Source organism: Dipodomys spectabilis, unplaced genomic scaffold, assembly GCF_019054845.1.
Source record: "Dipodomys spectabilis isolate Male_0828 unplaced genomic scaffold, ASM1905484v1 ptg000073l, whole genome shotgun sequence".
Classification (NCBI taxonomy): domain Eukaryota; kingdom Metazoa; phylum Chordata; class Mammalia; order Rodentia; family Heteromyidae; genus Dipodomys; species Dipodomys spectabilis.
Genome location: NW_024870750.1, coordinates 710,665 through 732,378, shown reverse-complemented (window position 1 = coordinate 732,378; position 21,714 = coordinate 710,665). Strand labels below are relative to the sequence as shown.

The window sequence follows — 21,714 nt, the reverse complement described above, 5'->3', positions numbered from 1 at the left end:
ATAAAGGAAACAGATTCTTTGCATGAAGAAAAAAAATGACAGCTTAATTTTCTCCTCAGCATGTGTAATCATTATTTTTTCGTTGGTGCTGGGGCTTGAACTATGGGCCTGGGTGCTGTCCCTGGGTTCTTCAGCTCTACAACTTAAGCGCTCTACTACTTAAGCCACAGCACCACTTCTGGTGTTCTGGTGGTTAACTGGAGGTAAGAGTCTCACAGACTTTCCTGCCCAGGCTGGCTTTGAACCACAATCCTTAGATCTCGGTCTCCTGAGTAGCTAGGATTACAGGCATGAGCCACTAGTGCCTGGCTCAGATGTGTAATCTTTTAAGGGGCCTACACATAGCAGAGCTCTGTGGACGAATGTGGAACATTGATGACTTGCAGGCTCCTTCCTCCGGGGTTGCCTTGGCTGATGCCAGTGAGGATGTGCACCCAGGGTGTGTGTGTATATGGTAGTATCCAAGGAAAGGACCCAGAAAAGCTCCGTTAGAGAAGAGGGGAAGTAGTCCTGCACCTGTGTGTGTGAGAGATGGTCTCATGACTAGCAGGTGTGGGCCTGGTCCCTCTCTGTGGCCCACCTCCATGGTCCTCTTGCTGGTAATGCTCACTAAATATGTACCTTCATGTATGCCTGGACAAAAGGCATTTGTTTCTGCTGGATTAATAAAGGTTGAGAAGAAATATTGCTTTAGATCAGCTTCTTCAGCTAAATGTAGAGGACACAAGATACCACTATGTGGTCAAAAAGACGTGGCGGGAAGAAGAGTCCAGCCCAGGGAAGGTTCATAGGAAGGTTCTGGGTCCAAATGGGCAGGATGTGAATCCTGAACATTCTTAGGCAAGTTCCTTTAGCCAAGACTGCCTTCCTTCTGGAGACTGAGGGGGATGCTACCTTGCTCAAAGGGACATTGCGAAAATGAACAGAAGCAACCCACAGAAAGCTTGGAGAATTATTGGTGCTCTTAGAAATGGTCTGATGCATGCTGGTTACACAGACTCATGCTTTGGGGATGGTCTATGAGGGTTCTTCACATTTGGATTCCAACTATGAACTTTAGCCCCAACAGCAAGACAATCCAAATGGCTTCATGGTCTCAAAACAACAATATGAAGCTGGTCTGGAGCCAGCTGGAAGAATATTTGGCCTGATGTTTAGGATAAAAAGATAAAGGAGCAAATGATTCACTTTATACACATCCTTCCAAGGACATCGTTACATGGCATCAGTACACAACATCTCCCCATAGTGACAAACAGCCTCCAAGAAGATGAAATAGGGACACAGAGTTGTCCCTCACAGCACCCTGGCCTTGGGCTCACGGAGTTCAGGGCTGCAGACCGGGGCTGTTTCCTCAGTATGCTGAGTGAGTGTGGTGGCTCTTCTCAGCCAGGAGGCGTCCAGAGAGCAGTCTAGCTAGGTTTCAGTGGCTCCAGGGATGTGTGAAAACTGCATTCTGTGCCTGCAAAGCAGTGCTAATGGCTGACATCTCATCATCGATTTGCCCCTCCAATGGCAGCCCAATGTTTTGGGGATCTGGTGAAGAAGAGACTACCCCTATACCACCATGTCAGCCAGTTCAGGCCCAGACCCATCCATCTGTCTGGAGGAAGATGGCTGCAGTGTGTCTAGTTGTTTTTGTGTCAGGACTTTTCACCTATCTTCCCAGGAAGTGAGAATAAGGCTGAAGTCATGGCTCAAGTGGTAGAGCACCTGCAAGCAAGGCCCTGAGTTCAAATCCCAGTACTGGCAAAATGGAAAGAAGGAAGGAAGAAATGAAGGAAGAGAAGGAGGGGGGGAGGGAAGAAGGAAAAAAGGGAGGGAATTTGGAAGCTGAGCATAGGTGGCTCACATCTGTAATTCTAGCTACTCAGGAGGCTGAGATCTGAGGATCCTGGTGTGAAGCCAGCTCACCAGACACATCTGAGAGACTCTTATCTCCAATTAACCAGCACAAAACTGGAAGTAGAAATATGGTTCAAGGGGTAGAGTACCAGCAAAAAAAGCCTTGGGTTCAAGCTACAGTACCACACACACACACACACACACACACACACACACACACACACACACACACACACACACACACACACACACACACACACACACACACACACACACACACACTCAAGAAGCTTAGAATTTTAAATCCAGAATTCAAAGCAATTGGTTTCAGAAGCAAAGCTCAGAACTGTCCTGATCTTTCACTACTCCCAGGAGTGGGTGCTTTCCTCTCTGGGGAGGAAGGAAGTTGTCTTAGTTTATCCAATACCTTCCTGCTTCCAGCCTGCTGAAGAACTGGCACACTATAGCTGTGAAAGGAGCGCTGTCTGGGAGCTAACCTCGCCTCACACAGGATGGGGACTGGGTCTCCCAGGGTCGGGGATGGCTGCGATATAGAATAACCCCTGGCTGTGGAAAATTATTCAGATGGTTTTGCACTTTCTCAAAATAAGTTAACAATAAAGAGACTTGAGCAATACTTCTTCCCTTCCAGACCATTGGCTGGGCCCATCCATCCTGCCATGGATTCGGGCAGGCAGCCATGTCACAAAGATCCTTCCTGTCCCTATAGTGAGGCCCCTGCTGCCAAGATCAGACCACCTGGTGCTACATTTGCTCCAAGTCACTTGGAGCTCCCAGAGAAGCAAGGAGAGGGGGGAGGAGGGAAAGGGAGAGGGAGAAAGTCCAGACAGAGTGTCCAAGTAGAGCGGGCAGGGTAGCAGAAGATTAAGAAGCATCAGGCCAAAGTTCCTGGGCTGTGCAGACAAAGCAGGGGGCTAGCATATTGTTTAAGAGAGGAGCAGAAGGACTCATTATTTGGGCCTTGAGGGTCTGTCTGACAGAGGGTGAGGTGGAAGGTTATCTTCTCCCCCAGTATCTTGAAAGCTCCATTTGGAGAGTGAGTATGGGAGAGGAAGCGGAGTTCCATTAAATGCTCGCCTGATCCATCCATCCCGAGCCAGCCATGGATGCCTCTGCAACAGAGCACAGAGCCCTCCAGAGCCTGCTGCTGGAGCCCGGCCTGCCTCCTCAACACTCCAACCAGCCTTTGGGCCTCAGCTTGGGGACAAGACTCCTATGAAATGCCCTGGATCTGGCTTTGAGGTCCAGCACCCACCATTCCTCTTTTGAACTCTTAAGGCTCTTCTGAAGGTTTGTTTCCATTTTTTTTCTAACTTTTTTCTTTGTGTGCTAGTTCTGGGACTTGAATTCAGGGCCTTGAGTTCTCACTTGACTTTTTTTTTTTTTTGCTAGTGCTCTACCAACTTAAGCCATAACTGTACCTCTGGGTTTTTTCCTTTTTCCTGGAGATAAAAATCTCATAGACTTTCCTGTTCAACTATCTCTGCATCTCCATCTTCAGATCTTCACTTCCTGAGTAACTAGGATTACACGGGTGAGCCACCAGGGCCTGGCTTTCCTCAAAAGTTTTATTGTCGTATGTGTGAGGATCTGTTTTTGGTTTGTCTCACATCACCCTCATACCATAAGCCATCTAGCTAGGGACAGGGCCTAGATGCTCAATAAATACTTTTGGAATGAATGCACTGTGACATCCTTCCATGTGTATTTCCTTCCTTGCTTCTGCCCCCCACCCCAACAAGTGCAGAGTCCTGATTGGAAATAGCCAAGGGTTAGTAGGGCTTGTAGCTTGTGGCCTTGACCCTTACTGAAACCCATCCACAAGTAAGTACTTTAGTATAGGCCCTGGTTATCATTAGACAGTGTCTGGGTGCTCTGGGTAAACTATTAGAGATAAAGATTTTATTATTATTTAAGCAAAAAAAAAAAAACCCCAAAATATCCATCCAGAGGATGGAGCATTTCTGTTTCTAGCATAGGCACTAAGCTCACACTGTGACACAGGGCTATGACTTTAGCACTGGGAGTGGGCATGAAAGTTTGCACTGTCTACCAAAGACCAGCTATAAAGATGAAGGTTGGGGGGAATGACGAAAGAGTGGCTAGGTGGAGCCCCTGTGAGACACCAGGTACCTCCACGGATTGCATAGACCAGGCGAACAGCAGAAGGCCCTGAGAACAGAGAGACCCTCGGCTGGGTGGGTGGGCACACATAAGTAAAAAGGGGCCAGTCTAGGCTGTTGTCTGGGTGCCTCCTCCCCCAGGGTCCAGTGGATTCCTGGAGTTCTGCCTGCAAGTGAAAGTGAGGAGACTTGGGGGATTCCTTAAAACCTCACCATCCTGGGTTATCTAATCCCAAATTTAGATATACTGTCTCTGGAACTGTGGGTATATGATAAGGAGTAGGGTTCCAAGTAACCACTGCACATCTGGATTAGAGGCTCAGCTCCCTCCGTCTAGATGGGCGGGGGGGGGGGGGGGGGAGAGGAGGAGTAATGACCAGCTCAGCCTGTGCTCAGGACTCTGTGAAGACTATTACATTCTAAGAGTTTCACAGGTACCCTTCCAGCTTGCCTCAGTTTCCTTCCAAAAAATAGGTAGCAAATATAGTTCCTACAAAAACCACAAACCCAAACGAACAGCTGAGCAGCTATTAATCCACACACATCCACACACACGCCACACAAGTGCTTACTATTTCCTTTGTGTGCCTTTTCTTCCCTCTCTAACTGCACCTCCAGTTTTCCTGCCCTAAAAGGCAAAAATGTTTCAACACCAGGTTTAAAAGACTTGAAGATGCCCAGAACTCGGTGGTAGGGCTCTGTGTTAGCCACTCCAAGCAATTCTCCTGGAATCAAAAGTCCACTCAGCTATCCCCTCATATCCAGGCTCATGGTTTGGTGAATCTTGGATAGTTGGAGGCAAGCAGCAGGCTAGTTCTGCCTGAGCTATTATGAATGACCATCCACTCTTCCAAAACAACTTGTTGGACACAGAAATGATCACATCACAGAAACTCTGAGAAAGATCTCTAAGCAACGAGGAAGAGAGTTGGGTAAAAGCAGTGACTACTCACCTCATGAATGAGACACTTGTCTATGAGCTGTAAATAGGAACTTATATTTTCCTCATCAGGTCTGGAGACCAAGAGCTGTGTGCACACTGTAAATTAAGGAGGGGAAAAAAAAAAAACAACAACCATGAATGAGACCCACACATTCCCATGCTAACCTCTGAAATCTGCTTCTGATTTCCTTTCAGGACCAAGGCCTTGTAAAATATGTGAGCTCGTGGGATTAGATAAGATTGGGGGGGAAAAAAAAACCCAAATGCCAGGAGGCTCCTCATTCCACTGAAGTCAAAAGCTTGGTCACCAAGAGAGCTTCTTGGGTTAATTCCTGTCATACCAATCTATATTAAGCCTTCAGCCAGCAGGCCTGAGACAGATATTTGGTGAGAGAAGAGCTGAGGCATCCTCAGCTCTGTGAGCCAGGGCTTTGCAGAGCCTCAAAGTCCCCCACCATGGGCAGACAGGCAACCCCCACTCCATGTCATGAATGAGCCCCACGCACCTTGCCATGCGGAAAGAGTGGTGTTTACACGTGGAGGAACTGGGCTGGCACTCTGTTTTTGGGCTGTGAGGTGTGTGGGTAGGAACTTGCCACTCACTATTGGAGATTATTTTTGCAAAGGGATGTGTATATTTATACACACAGGTTCACCTACACATTCATGTGAGTGCTAGGAAAGACAGGGCTGTCAGTCGGTGGATGGAGAACAGGCAAGAACTGGTTTTCTCATGCCAGCTTTGGTGGTGGTGGTGGTGGTGGTGGTGGTGTGTGTGTGTGTGTGAATAGCCAGAGAGTGAGCGAGGCCTGTAAACACATCAAGTATAAAACCTGGTCCTCCCATTGAATTTTCCCTATTCCTAAACAGTTTATTACAGGATCTCACTTATTTTGTCTCTTTGCATACAAGTTTTCAATACAGCAGTTATTTGTGATAAAAACTAAGGAAGTGTCAGGCACTGGTGGCTCATGCCTGTCATCTTAGCTACTCAGGAAGCTGAGATCTGAGAATTATGGTTCAAAGCTATCCCAGGCAGGAACATCTGGGAGACTCTTATAGCCAGTTAACTACCAAAAAGCCAGAAGTGAAACTTATGGTAAAACACTAGCTTTGAGCAAAAGAAAGTTTAGAGACAGCACCCAGACCATGAGTTCAAGCCCCAGGACTTGCACACAAGTGCATGTGTGTGTGTTCACGTGCACATCCTCACCCCCACCAAAAACAAAGAAACAAATAAATAAAAAAAAAACAAACTATAGAAACTGCCTTGTGTCCATTATTGGGGACCCTGCTAGGTAAATTATGCAATGGTGCTATTTATAGTGATAGAAATATTCAAAGTAGGGCTGGGAAGGTGGCTCAGTGGTAGAGCGCTTGCCTTGCATGCCTGAGGCCCTGGGTTCGATTCCTCAGCAACACATAAGCAAAAAGAAAAAAAGCCAGAAGTGGCGCTGTGGCTCAAGTGGTAGAGCGCTAGCTTTGAGCTGAAGAGCTGAGGGACAGCGCCCAGACCCAGAGTTCAGGCTCCACGACCAGACCCCCCCCCCCCCAAAAAAAAATTCAAAGTATACAATGTCCTAAAATGAACAATCCACATTATGCTACAAAAAAGAATATGGCCCACGTGTGCAAAAATGGAGACTTGGACAGGTTTTCCAAAGGATATCCCCAAACTTAACAGTAACTACCCCCCAGAGGAAGATGGCAGGGCATGAAGCAGGCAGGGGAGATGATTTTCCCCTTCCATCAACTCATTGACTTGTGAATCTTGAGCATAAATTGGGTTTAGAATGTGCAGTTACAATGCACACAGTAGCAGAAGCAGAGGGCTGTGGGACTCCTAAGGATCAATTCTTTTGTCCCCACTTCGGGGCCAGGTGGAGAGACCCATGTCCATTTATCTGCAGGACGGTGTCCTTACTCATGAGGAGAACTGTCCTACTCCAACGTAGTACAGGATGGGTAGGGAGGCGGAAAGAACAGGGTCTGCCCTGGCTGCCAATCTTAAGGAAGCTGTGGGTCGTTTTCTGTTTTAGGTTTTAAGGTGTCTTTTCAAGGTTTTCTTTCTTTTTTTTCTTTTGACAGTATTGGGGTTTTGAAATCAGGACCTCACACTTGTCAGGCAAGCGAGGCATGAAGCCATATCTCCAGGCACTGATTTTTACCTGGACTGTGATCTACCTATTGTAGGCGTTCCGTGCCAGGATGAGTGGCATGTGTCACATCAACAAACATCTTTTGCTTGAGGTAAGAGTGTCTTGGACTTTTCTGTCAAGGCTATTCATCAACTTCAACCCTCCCATTCTGAGTCTTCTAAGTAGCCAAGATTCCAGATGTGAGCCACAGGTGCCCAGCTAGGAAGTGAAGTCTTTTTTTTTTTTTTTTTTTTTTAAAGACTTGTATGGGAAGTGGTATTTCTCACCCCTGCTGTAAGGCTCAGGTATCCATTTCTGTTGGTGGGAAGTCGGTTCTTTAAAATGGTCCAAAATATTGGACAGCAAAGTTCAGAACCTCTAAGGAAACGTATCAGCACCCATCATACTTTTTTAAATAATCAAAATTTCTTGTGAACCATTCTATCAAACACAAATGATTCTAAGGTTGGGCATTTTTGAGGATATGGATGTGAGGGGCCAAGGCCATGGGCAGGCAGAGGAGTACAGGTAGGACACTCTGGCCCTTCCCAGAGGTCAAGGACACACCATGGTCCACCCTGCCCTGGCAGACCCGTGAACACAGCCAGGGACAGTTCACAGTTTAGGCAACTGTACAGACCAGTGCCACCTCTCACTCTGTGCATCAACTAGGTCTGTGTCACAGGTTAAAGTGTTCAGTGGATATTAAAAGTGGCTCATGCCTGTAATCCTAGCTACTCAAAGAGGCTGAGATCTGAGGATGAAGATTCAAAGTCACCCTTGGCAGAAAAGCCCATGAGACTCTTACCTCCAATTAATTAACAAGTCAGAAGTGGAGCTGTGGCTCATGTACAGAGAGCTAGCCTTGGTGGTGGTGGGGGGGGGGGGGGGGGGAGGGGAGGAGCCAAGGGACAGTGCTCAGGCCCTGAGTTCTAGCCCCAAGACTGGCACTAAATAATAAATAAATCAATAAATAGCCTGACAGCACTACACAATAATAGTATAATATAATGTAATAATGTGTTATGCAAAACAGTAATGGTATACTAAGACAGTCAAGCAAACCAATGAGTGCAATCATGTGTGACCTGGGTAAGTTAAGGAACACAGGGGCTGTGGGCTGGGGAGAGGGGTACCTCACCCAGCCGGGGGGGTGGGGGGTTCACCTAGCGTTCCTGACCCACAGGATGGCTGTGCTGAGATGTAAAGGATGAGATGTGATGTAGGTGAAGGGAACGGGTGGAGGGCGGGGTTTCCAGGCAAGGCGTGGCAGAGGGAAGTGGGGCGCATGCACTGCACAGATGCACGCTGCAGTGAGGACCGCTGCTGCTCTATCCAGTCAAACACGATGCCACCGCTGATTCTTCACCGAGGCTCCTTGTGAACCAGCAGGGGCCGGGCTCCAGACAGAGAGAACGTGTGCACAAAGGAGATGAGAAGGCACACGTTTCTGAGAACTCAACAACATAAAGTCTGCTTGGGGTGGGGATGGGAGAGCGCAGGCAGCCAGGGAGTAGGTGATTGTTTGCGGGAGACATCAGGTAGGGTGTCGCCTCACTCCATCTAGTGCTCAGGAGGCACAGTGGTAACCAGGTGGGGTGGGCAGTGGAGAAGCTGTGGGGTCCAGTTATCAGCCCTGCCCGCAGCTCTGTGTAAGCTTTGGTGGGCTGCTTGGCCTATGTGCCTCAGTTTCTACTTCTATAAAGTGACGGGGGGCAGTGGAATTAAGGTGCCGAGGCGAAGCACAGAGAACTGTGCCTGGTACCCAATCATTATTAAACAACTACAAGCTATTAGCAGAAAAGCATTTGTAGGGTGGATCTGATCTGAAGGAAGAATGGAAACCTATGCATCAGAGAACACGTACAGAACAGGTCTATGCTGAGAATTCCCACACTATGGCCCCATGAAAGAACTTCCAGGGGTGAGGGAGCAACCTTGAGGCCTGGCCTCTCTGCACAGGTTGTTGTTTTGTTTTTTGTGCCAGTTTGGGGGCTTGAGAGAGAGAGAGAGAGAGAGAAGAATGTGTGTGTGGTTAATCATGGGGCTTGACCTCAGGGCCTGGGGCTGTCCCTGAGCTATTTTGCTCAAGGAGAGTGCTCTACCACTTTGAACCACAGCTCTACTTCCAATTTCATGGTAGTTAATTGTAGGTAAGAGTCTCATGGGCATTCCTGCCTGGGCTGGCTTTGAACTATGAACCTCAGATCTCAGCCTCCTGAGCAGCTAGGATTACAACTCCCAGCACAAGCTGGTCTTTGATTTCTGCAGTGTTTACTCTCTGCCACTGCTGCTTTGGGGAGCTATCATTAGCTGAGGGAATAATTTGTCCCCGAAAGTCTGTCCCCCTCATCCTCCTCTGATGGCTCAAGGCCCAATGGGACTCTCATGGGAGGTCGAGGGATCAGAGAGGCAGGGGTTCTGATCTCTGCGCCACACTGTTCCCGTCTCTCCAGAGAACCCAGGGCCATCTGTGGGGGACAGGTCACTTATCGAATGGAAGGGAAGTACTCCCAGCTCTGGGTGGGTGAGTTCAGCAAGAATACCTTTCCCCATGACGCGTGTGAACTGCCCGGGGAGGTCCCCTTCTGGCAGGGGGGCCACAGCCAGCTCCCCATCACAGCTGCTCAGCTGGTGTGGCTGCAGCCCGCCGCTGGCGCCCGCAGCAGCACTGGCGGCAGCGCTAGCGGCCACGGAGCTGTCCTTGCAGTCCGGGCTCTGGTTCTCAGGACCCATCAGTGAGGGCTGGTGTGGGACCGGTGGCTCCTGGTGGCGGGCATCCAGTGTGGCATTCGGGGAGCTGTAGGCCTTGATGGGCGTCAGGATCATCTGGTGCAGCTCCTGGAGGGGGATGCGCAGGCTACCACCTTCGATGATATCCTGCAGAAGGAAGACACCACCATGAGGCTCCCGTGCCCACTACCCGGCAGGCAGGCAGGCAGGGCTCTCGGCCACTGGCCTTGTGCACAAGGGCCTTTGTCAACACTTCTACTGAGTCTGCATCTTTCTAACACCAGCAAGGATAGAAAACCCGGAAAGTTCAGCTCTGTGAAATAAACAGGCCTCTCTGGGAAATCTTACCATGATCTAGAGATGGCCAAGATGTGGTCAGCATTCCTTTCTGCCCTGCCTTCCTCTGAGACAGCCTATGGAACGTATTTCTTCTTTTCTTTTTTCTCCCAGTACTGGGGATTGAACTCAGGGCCTTGAGATGGCCAGGCAACAGCTTTACCGCATGTGCCACACTCCTAGGCCCTTTGCCTTCCAATCTGTTTTTCAGATAAGAACCTTCTGCTAACTTTAACTGGCCTCATGCCTCTTCCTCTCTGAGCCTCCTGGGTAGCTGGGATTACAGAGAGGCACCACCACATCCGGCTGCATGTTTTATCTGACATTGTATAATGAAGCTGGTGGGTCCAGGGCAGGACTTGTTTGAGGCACAGGAATCTGTTCCTGTACACTTTCACCTGGCCCATGACACAGAAGCACAGGGGCGTGATTAATAAGCACAGAATGTAGCTGGGTGCCCGTGGCTCACGCTTGTGATCCTAGCCACTCAGGAGAGTGAGAGCTGAGGATTGCAGTTCAAAGTTGGCCTGGGCAGAAAAGTATATGAAACTTACCTCCAATTAATCACCAAAAAGCCAGAAGTGAAGCTGTGGCTCAGCCTTGAGCAAAAAAAAACTCAGGCTCTGAGTTTCAAGTCCCAGGATGAGCGTGCGCGCACGCGCGCGCACACACACACACACACACACACACACACACACACACACACACAAAAGAGAGAGAAAGAAAAAGCACAGATTCTCGAAGCAGATGCTCAGGTTTGAATCCTTGCAGTGCTGTGTGACCTTAGGCAAATGAGTTAACCTCTTTGTCCTCAGTTTCCCTGTACACCAAATGAGAGTAGTTGTCTCACTGAGCAATTGTGATGTCAGTATCTGTAAAGCCTCAGAGGAGTCTGTCACCATGCTGCATGCTTCTTAGTGAAGTTAAGAAATATGTGTTGGAGGTTTCCATGTACTGAGCTCTGTGCTAAGCATGGGAGAGGGTGGCAATGTGGGGTGTGGGCAGGTTGGTGGGAAGGGCAGCTTCTGGAGGGAGGGGCACTGTAATAGGACCCTGGGAAGGAGTGCTCCAGGCACAGGGCATGCAAAAGCCCTATGGTAGGAGCAAGTTATGTGTAGCTGAGAGGCAGGCAGGGTAGAGCAAGGTAGGTGAGAACAGAGGGTGGGAAATGGGATTCTTGGGGCTCCTCTTCCACCTCCCGCCCCACCTCCGCCCCCGCAGACCTGTGGGCTAAGGTAAGGTGTTAGAATTTATTCTAACCAGGCAAGTTTTCAGCAGAGGAGAGCTGCTTCAGAAGGAGGATTTGTGGATGCATAATGGTAGCATGTGACTTCATGTGTTGTCTACTAAAACGATCCTTATAGCACATTCAATTTGTTATGCTGGATACTACTCACTGACAAAGGGAATGAGAGTGGATTCTGATGGGATTGCACTTGTCCAGGTACCTGTAGCTGGGGGCTGGGGGCCAGCTCCTCCCCGGTACAGTGGTGGGTCAGGCCCCTGCCACAAATGTGGCTCCCAATGCATTTGCAACCATGCTCTTCCTGAACTCAGACCTGACACTGCTCATCAGGGTCCTGGTACCAGTGAAGGATGGACCCCTCTGGAACAGTGCGGACAGAATTTTAAGAGCTTGACTGATGTGCAGGTGTAAACCATTCCTAGGATCCTCTTGTAACAAGACTTCCCCCCCCACCCCCATTTGACCGTATTGATAACTGATGACTGATCATTGAGAGACAGGTGCTCTACCACTTGAGTTATACCCCTCCACTCTTTTTGCTTTATTTTTCACATAGGGTCTTTAGGATTTTGTTAGGCTGCCTACACTGCAGTCTTTCTATTTACTTTTCCCACATAGCTGGGATGACAGGTGTTCTTAACGAGATGGGAAATCTCAATAACTTTTTGCCAGGGCTGGTCTCAAATCAGGATCCTCCTAATATCTGCCTATGTTATAGAGAGAAAGCCCCTTTTCCCTGGCTTGTTAAAAATTCTCTGGAGACAGATTTTGCTACATAGCCCCCAGCTGGCCTTGAACTTGTGATTCAGATGCCTTAACCTCCTGAGTGCTGGGATGATAGGAGGGAACCAACATGCTGAGCAAGATATTCATTTGCCACTTAGCAGACAATCTCAGAAGGGCTTCCTTCTGATTGTGGACAGTCTCGGTGGCAGGGCAGCCTCCAGCCCAGGGAGAATTAGCACACATTGCTCCTCATCCGCAGTGTCCCTGCTACCCAGGGACTAGCCTTTCCCAGAGTCTGGACACCAGTGTGTGGCTAGTCAACTTCACCTTGGGCCTGGTGATGTGGGCATCACCAACTGCCTGCCTCCTGCAGCCCCTGGGCTTTGAAGGGCGCTCATTGCCTGTCTAGCCCACACCTGAAGATAGGTGTGTGATTGTAGGGGGGAGGGCGACAGATAGCCAAGGCTTGGGTGGGGGTGGGGGTCCCATGCTGTTTTCCATGCCCTTCTATGTGGCCACCATCTCTCAGGTGAACAAGGCATGCTCAAGACCCCATCAACAGCCACCAACCCCTCGCTGGCTCCCTCCTCATGGCATGAAGGTTCTCTAGTTCATGGTGAAGGAAGGAGAATGAATTCAGCCAGGAATATTAGATACATACATACATATATACATATATATATATACATGTATATACATACACACATATACACACACACACATACACATACCTTAGGGTATATATATGCCCTAAGTCCAAATCTTATCAGTCTTATATTGGGAGTCACTATAAAAAATCCATAAACATAATGAATAATGTTTGAAGCTTAATATAACATATAACTTCCTGGGATCATGCACCATTTTGTTCTTCTTAGACTTCAAGCCATTGTCACCAAAAACCTGGCTTACGGCCAGTTAGCCAGACTGCTGCCTATGCCAGCAGCATGAAGCAGCGCCGTGACCACCAGATTACATTCCTGCCTCTTAAAGGAATTTCACTACTCCATGCTCACATTCAGAAGCACACAGGGAGATGGTCCAAATGGAAGTCCATCTAGCATTCTCCACTGGCTGTGGGAATTAATTCTCCACGTTGACAAGTCTCTATTGATCCTTCATGGCAAAAAATATAATTCCTACATTATAAACACAAAGAGGCAAAATGAAGCTGTCCAGTAAGCAATGTGCAGATTCAAGGCTGCCGAACAAGGAGCCCATTTGGAAGCAGATAACAGGAAATCCTCAGCAACGGTACAGGGATAGCTCAGTGGACAAGCAGGAAGGAAATGACTGTCCAGCCAGCCTGGTCCAGCCCTGGACTTTTAGGACTTGGAGGAATTTGGTTCAGTGCCTTTGAGAAGGGGAGGGGTATGATAATCACAAAGCCTGAACCATCTGGAAAGAGAGCTTTGGGCAGGCATGGTGTTCCCAGCACTTTGTGTGACATGTCCCTCAGGCCCCATTCTTCCTTTGTGGGAGAACAATTAGGACTTCTGACTTAATAGTCAGGAGTGTACTTAAATCCACTCTCTGCTGGGCACTGGTGGCTCACACCTGTAATCCTAGCTGCTCCAGAGACAGAGATCTGAGGATCATGGTTCGAAGCCAACACGGGCAGAAAAGTCTCCAATAAACTACTCAATAAAAATATCTACTCAAAATAACTACTCAATAAAAATATCTCCAATAAACTACTTGTCAAACGCTGTGACTTAAGTGGTAGAATACTAGTTTTGATCAAAAGAAGTTCAAGGAGAGCCCCGAGGCCCGAGTTCAAGCCCAGAACTGGCACAAAATTAAGAAAGAAATAAAATGAATGAATGAAATAAATCCTCTCTCTCCCCTTCCATTTACCAATCAGCTGCCAAAGGCAGCAGGCATTGATCATTTGCATTGGGAATATTGAGTTCTCCTCAAAGAGGCTTACACTTCCTGAGATCCACATGTTATGACGGTGTTGGGGCAGGGAGCCGGGGGAGCAGAGAAGAGAGGTTCCTGACTGCAAACAACAAGCAGGAGAACAGACAGGATGAGGCAAGATGACCCAGAGATGAAGCTGGAGAGCTGTTCCAAGGCTGATCAGGAAGCAACTTGCTAAGGAGTTTGGACCCACCTGAGTTTCTTTCTCTCTGAAAGACTCAGCCTCAGCTGTCTGGCCTGTCTTAGCAGATCAGGGCCAGAAGTGTTAGCATATGTATAATTTTTTTGCAAGTATCAAATGGGCCTTATTAGTATAAAGCATTATTATCACAATGAAAGTATTACTAAACACTGTTAAATATAACTCCCACTTTTCTGTGATAGTAGATAAAAACAGTCTCAGATGTAGCCTCAAGTGACTAAGATTTAGATGTGTCTGAAGAAAAGATATGGACTTCCACATTAAGTGGAAATAAATCAAAGTGAAAATATTTCCTCTAAGTGGAAATAAATCAAATAGGAGGTATGTATACATTCATGTGTGTGTGTGTGTGTGTGTGTGTGTGTGTGTGTGTGTGTGTGTCCATACCAGGTTTAGAAAATAGTTCTGTTTTATTATTTGGGAGCCACTTGATAATATACCTAAAAGCACACAGTGACCTTTTTTTTTGGGTCTGGTCATGGGGCCTGACCTCTGGGCCTGGGTGCTATCCCCCAGCTCTTCAGCTCAAGGCTAGCGCTCTACCACTTGAGCCACAGCGCCACTTCCAGCTTTTTTCTTTTTGCTTATGTGGTGCTGAGGAATCGAACCCAGGGCCTCATGTATGCAAGGTAAGTGCTCTACCACTGAGCCACCTTCCCAGGCCAACCTTTTCTTGTTAAATGTAAATCTACTCCAGTAATTGCTGCCACCTTCTCTTTCCTACCAAACAGCTGGAGCAGCCTATAGCCCCATGCCCCTACCCCCATCCTTCACACTCCTGGCTTCTTGTCCTCTTCTATTCTCCAAAAACATTTTCCCCATTCTGGCTGCTGTGACCAGCAGATTGCCAAGTCCAGTGTAGTCTCCACTGTAGGTGACACTTCCATGTGCCTGATGGGAAGAGATCCTCTGCAGGACTCAGTCATTACATGGTCCTTTCTTTTTTGTTTTTGTTTTTATTGTAAAAATAGTGCACAGAAGGGTTACAGTTATAAGAGTAAAGTAATGAGTACATTTCCTATCGAGCATGGTTACTTCCTCCTTTGTTTTTCCCCTACCATCCCTTCCTTGAGCTGAAGAGCTGAGGGACAGTGCCCAGGCCCAGAGTTCAAGCCCCACGACCACCACCACCACCACCACCACCACCACCACCACCACCACCAACAACAACAACAACAAAAACAAACAAAACCAAATAGATGGTCCTTTCTTATCTGTCCCTGTCCTCAGGTGGTCATCACTCTCCACACACTTTCTGGGTACCCACCAGCAATCACACACACAGCTGGCCCAGAGCTGAGTCCTTCTTTCCAACCCAACTGGGTCCTGGACTCCATACCTTCCTTTCTGTCCATCTATTTGCCAACTCCACCTGGGTGTCCCATAGGGATCTCAAAATCAAGCAACTGAACTACTTTTCTTCTACTCTAGTAGTTCCTTCTATGTTTCTGTTCCCAGATGACACACCATCTAAGCCTATGCCTCCGGAACCACTGGGTTTCCTTGAAGTGATCTTTCTCCTCCTTCTCTGTCCTAATGGTCCCTGTTTTGTTCAAGATCCTATCAAAACTTGCTCTGTTTCCCATCAGCCCCTGGCTCCTCTAAGGGACTCCTACCTCACTTCAATGAGGGTCCACATTCAATGGGCTGTTCACCTCAGGAAAATTCTCCCAGCTGCCTCTGGATTGTGAGATCATCAGCTACCACATCTGTCTGCCCCGGGCCATGCCCTAAGTTGCCCTCGGGCAGGGTCTACATACCACTTACGGTGAGCCTACAGAGGACAGGGCAGAGCGAATCTGAACAGTTGCTTTGTGAGTGTGCAGTAACTGAATGGAAGAGCTCTGCACAGAGAGCTCCTCTGCAGCTCTTGCTGATTATGATCTAACAGTGGGTGGGGTCCCAGCCATCTCCTTAGATGTGTGAGGTAAGAATGCTAGAGGCATTCACCATCTATAGGTCATTTGTTGCTAAAGAGACAGAGCAGGGTGACAGAATATTCTCTTGTTTTGTAGTCAGCTCACCCTGGTCATCTGACAGGCACAGCTTTCCCCTTTCTCCAAAAAGTAAAATCCAATTGACTCACTACTGCTTTGCTTTTTGGACATTAGCAGCCACCATACATTTGGCATCTTTAAAATTTTCCCATTCCAGGGTATCAGGGAAGAAAGGATTTTGTGAAGTCTAGGACACAGAGCATTGCTGACACATCAAAGGCTAGATGGAAAGTCTACCTAGCTGCCCTGGTGTCCAGCTGGTGATGTTAGTTCCAGGCTGCAGGGAATAATTCCACATTTCTGTTTCTGGTGGGGTGTGCTCCTCAGTGATAGAGGATATGAATGAAGTCCTGAAGGATGTTCCAGAAATGAGAGAAGGAAAATCTTTCTTTTACCATAAAGCTTAGCAATCTAATCCTCATGCAAAATGTTTTCTCTACTTTCAAATAGACAAAGAGTAAATTGGCCTTTTGCATATTCTCCAAAAGAGAACAGTTCCCTAGATTAAAAATGGCAATAATCACTCTGTTAGGCAAGCTGCTTGCAAGGAGTTAGCATAAAACTGAGAATGCCAAAATCTCTGTTCAGTTGGAAAGCTCACTTGTAATCTGTAATTCACTTGAATTAAGAGCATACCTTTAATCACAGATATGCACACAAGTGGACTCCCCTACCTGTCTATGCATCCAGAGGATCTGAAAGAAACTCTCCTTATAAGGTCTTATGTATATATTCTCTAAATATGTAACATACTATGTGATACACATTAAAAATAACTACATAGTGCATATAAAATTACACACACACATCTCTTTGAATAAGTTAAAATATTTCCCATTCCATCAAAATGCTTGCTTCAAAAGCTAGGTGCTGGTGGATCATGCCTGTATTCCTAGCTACTCTGCCGGCTGAGATCTGAGGATTGCTGGTCAAAGCCAGCCCAGGCAGTTAAGTCCGTGAGAACCTTATCTCTAATTAACCACCAGTGGCATTGGTGGTAGAGCACTAGCCTTGATTGAAAAAGCTCAGGGACAGTGCCCAGGCCCTGAGTTCAAGCCCCATGACTGACAATAAACAAACACACAAATAAATAAAATATTTGCTTCAGAACCTGGTGCTAGTGGCTCACTCTGTAATCCTAGCTACTTGGGAGGTTGAGAGCAAGAGGGTTGTGGTATGAGGCCAGGACCAGACAGAAAAGTTCGCAAGACCCTATCTCAAAAAATAACCAGCAAAGAATGGGCTGAAGGTATGGTTCAAGAGTTACAACACTGGCCTAGCAACTATAAGGCCCTCTGTTCAAGCTCTAGTGTGGCCAAAAATACATGAATAAATGCTGTATTAGACAGCAAAAATTGGGGGGAAGGGAGATGTATTAGGTTTGAACTCAGGGCCTCAGATTTGCTATGCAGGTACTCTATCACTTGAGCCATTACTCAGTCCAGACCAAGCTTACTTTAGGCCTGTCAAGATCAATAGTTTGTTCCCTCCCAAAGGTTTCCTGGGATTCCTAAGAACACATTACCACTTATACTTTGCAGGCCACGAATACCCACTCAATTTCTCTCCCCACACTGGTGCCCAAGAAGCACACACAGCCCTAGTGACAGAGGTATGGCCTTAGGACTGAAGATGAAATCATATTGTCATCATGACACAGTAACCAGGATGACAGCCAGACACACGATGAGACAAGAATCTGTGCAGGCAGTTAAACAAAAGGGTAGTGTGCAGCCGATTTAACCAGTTTTTAATGTCAGAATCAAGTTTTTGCAGCACTTCACACTTTTAAGGTGTTTCCTAGCTGAGTCTAGGGGATTCATTCTGTGAAGTTAAAGTCTGAAGTTATTCTTAGCACAACCATGTCTGCCTGCCCAATGCTTTCCACCCCAGCCGTGGAAGCTGAGGTAGATAGGTGTTTGCCATTCCCAGGACACAGCTTTTCTCAAAATCAGATCTCATCACAGCTAGCCGGGACCCCACGGGTAAGTTTCGTTCTGTACCAGGATATCCTAGAAGCCCCACTTTATAATGATTGCTCCTGTCCAGGCTTTGGTAAGGCAAGTCCACAATACCCGCTCTCGGAAGCCTGCTACAATACTCTCACCTGGAGATTTTCCTTAGTCTGTCTCCGCATGACAAAGGTTCCCTTATGCGCTGTGAACTTACCCTTTCCAAAGACTTCAGGAGGTTCTGTCTTTCTTTGAGCTTCTGAATACTGATGACAATTTTGTGTCTTGCACCTTTGGTAACGTTCTGTAAATTTAATACATGAAGGTATGCTTAAGAATTAGCTTAGAAACTCTCTCAAAGAGCATACAGTCAGTCAATGTGCAAAGTCAGTGAGGACTTTCACAAACCTCTTCTTCCTAAATATTCTATAACTCCATCCGGCTATACATTTAGGACAGAGAGACACAGGGTAGCCAGTTTTCCCCCTCACCACAAGATTTCCTCAAAGTCTTAAAAGACAATATTTAAGTCAGATACTCCTTTCTCCCAAGTTCCCCTGAAGGTCCTGAACCCATCAGATCCTCGTGATATTCGCACTTTTCCCATTTGCCCATCTTGAAGGGGTGGGGAAACCCAGTGTGGTCCACATGGAGTACCATCAACAAGGAATATTTTTTTTAGTTTGCAGCCATTAAAAAAGCAAACATAGTTGAAAAGAATCTATAATTCACTCATCCCTCCAGGTAGACTTTAGGATTTGCAGATCTGGGGTTGATTTTCATTGTGTAGAGTGGTAGCCTAGGGATTTTGCTAGATATGGGTTGTTAGAGACCCAGCAAATTTCCCAGTTGAGGGCCTTTCCCCCTCCCCTTCTAATCAGGTCTTTAATAAAAATAAATGTCTGTTTAGCTTCAACTTCGGGTTCAAATGAAGTAAATAACGCTGAGAAGATTTTGCCAAGTTCTGACTTTACCCTCTGCCATTTCCTTCTTTCTTTTTTGTTTCTTATTAAGTTGAACAAGTGATGGATTTAAGGTTTTTTCCCCTCAACCCTGACCCAAACACAAAAATGCTCTTAGAAATGTTTCTCATCGACCCCTGGGATATCAGGGAGTGGTAGAGATTCAAAATGTGGTGGGAGAAATATTAGGAAGTGGTTCTTAGTGCCTTTCATTCTCTGAGATTGTGCAGTGACTTTAGGCTTTGTCTTGCTCTCAATACTGGTATTCAGCCTAGCCTGCAGAGGTTAACTGAGGGTCTTGGAAAAGCAATGGGAAGCCAGAGGTCTATGGGGAGGTACACATCCTAACCAGCCATGCTTCCTCAAGGGGAAATAGTATTGGCTGCTGTAGACCATCAATTCTTTAAAATCATTGCTCAAAGGAAACTGAGTCAGTTGAAACATGCAAATAGCATTTTAAACAAGGGAAACAAAGGCATGGGTCAGAGGTCTATTGACTGGAGCACAGCATGGAAGGAGTCATGCTTCATTTCAGGGGTACTGTTGACTGGCCTTTGGCATCCACGCTTGGAGAAAGATGCCCAAGAAGGAAGAGGACCTTTGTCCGTTTGTAACATGTAGAAGGAAAATGAAATCTGAGACCTGGGAAATCTCATTCTTAATCATCATCTCATGCTCTTCCAGGAGGCTAGAATAAATAAATACTGTGAACTGTTTATTCCAATCTCCATTCAGTCCAGCCTGAGGGATTTTGGAAAAAGCCTTGGGGTTTGTCTGAAGCACGACCTGATGCTTCTGCTGATCTCCATTTAGGAGATAGCTAGTATGTGACCAGGTGGAATGGTCCCTTCCCTAATTCCACCCTCTTCCCATCTCTGCAATCTGTCCTCTTAAAACTCAGCTCCAATTCCAATAAACTTCCTGGGTGCCACCTGAGGCTACAGGCCACTTGGACTTCTGGTAGGCCTTGCTGTCCAGGGTCTTCCTACCACTTCCTATTGGACTCTGCAGGGAAGAGCCCTGTCTTACAATTTATGTGGGATGTGAATTAGCATCTGGAAATTCCATGGCATGGGTCCCAACATGATTGAACGTCACCCTCTCTGGGAATGGTCCCCTTAAGCACATACCTGAGCCTCCAGCTGGCACTCAGTGAGGGCCATCATTTCCTCATAGGTCATCTGGGAGAAAAGCGCAGCGTACTTGTGCAGGCGGAGGCTTTTTAACCAGGCTGGAACATCTGTAGTGTAAGATGTGCAAGAGATGGGGAGGGAGATGGGAGGAACGAGAGAGGTGACGAAAGATGCGGGAACAGGAAGCAGCAGCGATGTTCAGAGGAAAAAAAGAAAAAAAAAACACCTTTATGTTATTACTTGCTTAATTCTGGCAGCAAATTATGGGCCACAAGTTTCTGGCTAGCCCTGCCATTCTCAGTAATGGTCTCTATGATTCTACTCTAGACTATGAACTGCTCACTCAGGGTCCATAGGCTACAGGGAATCCTCCAGAATTATCCCCCTCCACACCCAATTTATAAACATGTGAGTAATTTGCTGGGAAGAGAAGCATCCATAGCTCCCTGAAGATTAACAAAAGGGTTCATGACCAAAACCATGGTAAGAAATCATCACTAGCCGGCCCACTTCACTGCTGACTTGGAAAAGACCTGATCTAGAAAGTTAAAACTAGACACAGTGAGTTTACACTCTCTGGATACTTTCCTTGGAGGGAAAATGCCTTTATCTACGTGTTTCAGTAATTCCACAGAGGCAAGCAACAGTTGTACCTACAAATAGAGTTGTTGTAATTCATAGCTTGACTCCTTCCCTTTTGCTCCCCTAGATCCAATGGGATAAGGGGCATTCGAGGACCCAACATCATCACTTTTGTGGGATGCCTGCTGTTCATTCCCCAAGCCATAGAATGTGTCTAGACATAGCTTTGATTTCTTCCTTGAATGCCAACCAAATAACACACCACATCTTGAAAGGTCTAACGATTGGCTAGACCACAGGATAGTACAAATTCCAAAGTCCATCAGAAATAAGCCCTCAGTTTGAGATTCCAGAGTGAAGAACAACAATTTCTGTATAGAATATCCACAGGATTATTACCTTGCTCATTACAAACAAAACAAAAGCATTTTCCCGAGGTCCTTTAAATCAAAAGTTGTTGAGCTGACCTTTGAAAAGTTTCCAGAATCATATTCCCCTACTTCTGGCTTGTTTTATGGCAATATTAAGCCATCAAGCCTAAATCACAGAGCAAGTATGTCATGGGATAGAAACTAGAACTCCAGCCTTCTGAGTCCCAGTTCTTTCCTACATTGAACCAACTTTCTTAAGATAAGGCCCAAATAGCTCATCAGTGGTAGGGCTGAATAAGCAGGTCTGTTAAGTACCATTTGTGTTTTCTATGAAGTTGATCACTAGATTCTGTACAACTGATTGCTGAGTTCTTTATTCTGAGATACTGATGAACCATACACATTCCAACATAAGTGAAAACCTTCCAATTCTTCAATACTTAGAGGAGGTAACTAGGGTTGATGAAAGATGCTGAGACAA

General features: G+C 46.8%; 1 protein-coding gene across 6 annotated transcripts in view; it reads right to left on the bottom strand.

The window, feature by feature from the left end:
• Samd4a (sterile alpha motif domain containing 4A) overlaps positions 1-21,714 on the bottom strand; it is a 227,698-nt gene that overhangs the window by 21,371 nt on the left and 184,613 nt on the right. For all 6 annotated transcript variants that reach the window (XM_042682597.1, XM_042682599.1, XM_042682600.1 and 3 more), the window contains 4 exons: positions 20,278-20,387; positions 18,403-18,489; positions 9,617-9,950; positions 4,943-5,028 (listed from right to left, as the gene is read on the bottom strand). In XM_042682597.1, coding sequence (XP_042538531.1) covers positions 4,943-5,028; positions 9,617-9,950; positions 18,403-18,489; positions 20,278-20,387 — 617 coding nt within the window. The remainder of the gene's footprint in view (positions 1-4,942; positions 5,029-9,616; positions 9,951-18,402; positions 18,490-20,277; positions 20,388-21,714) is intronic.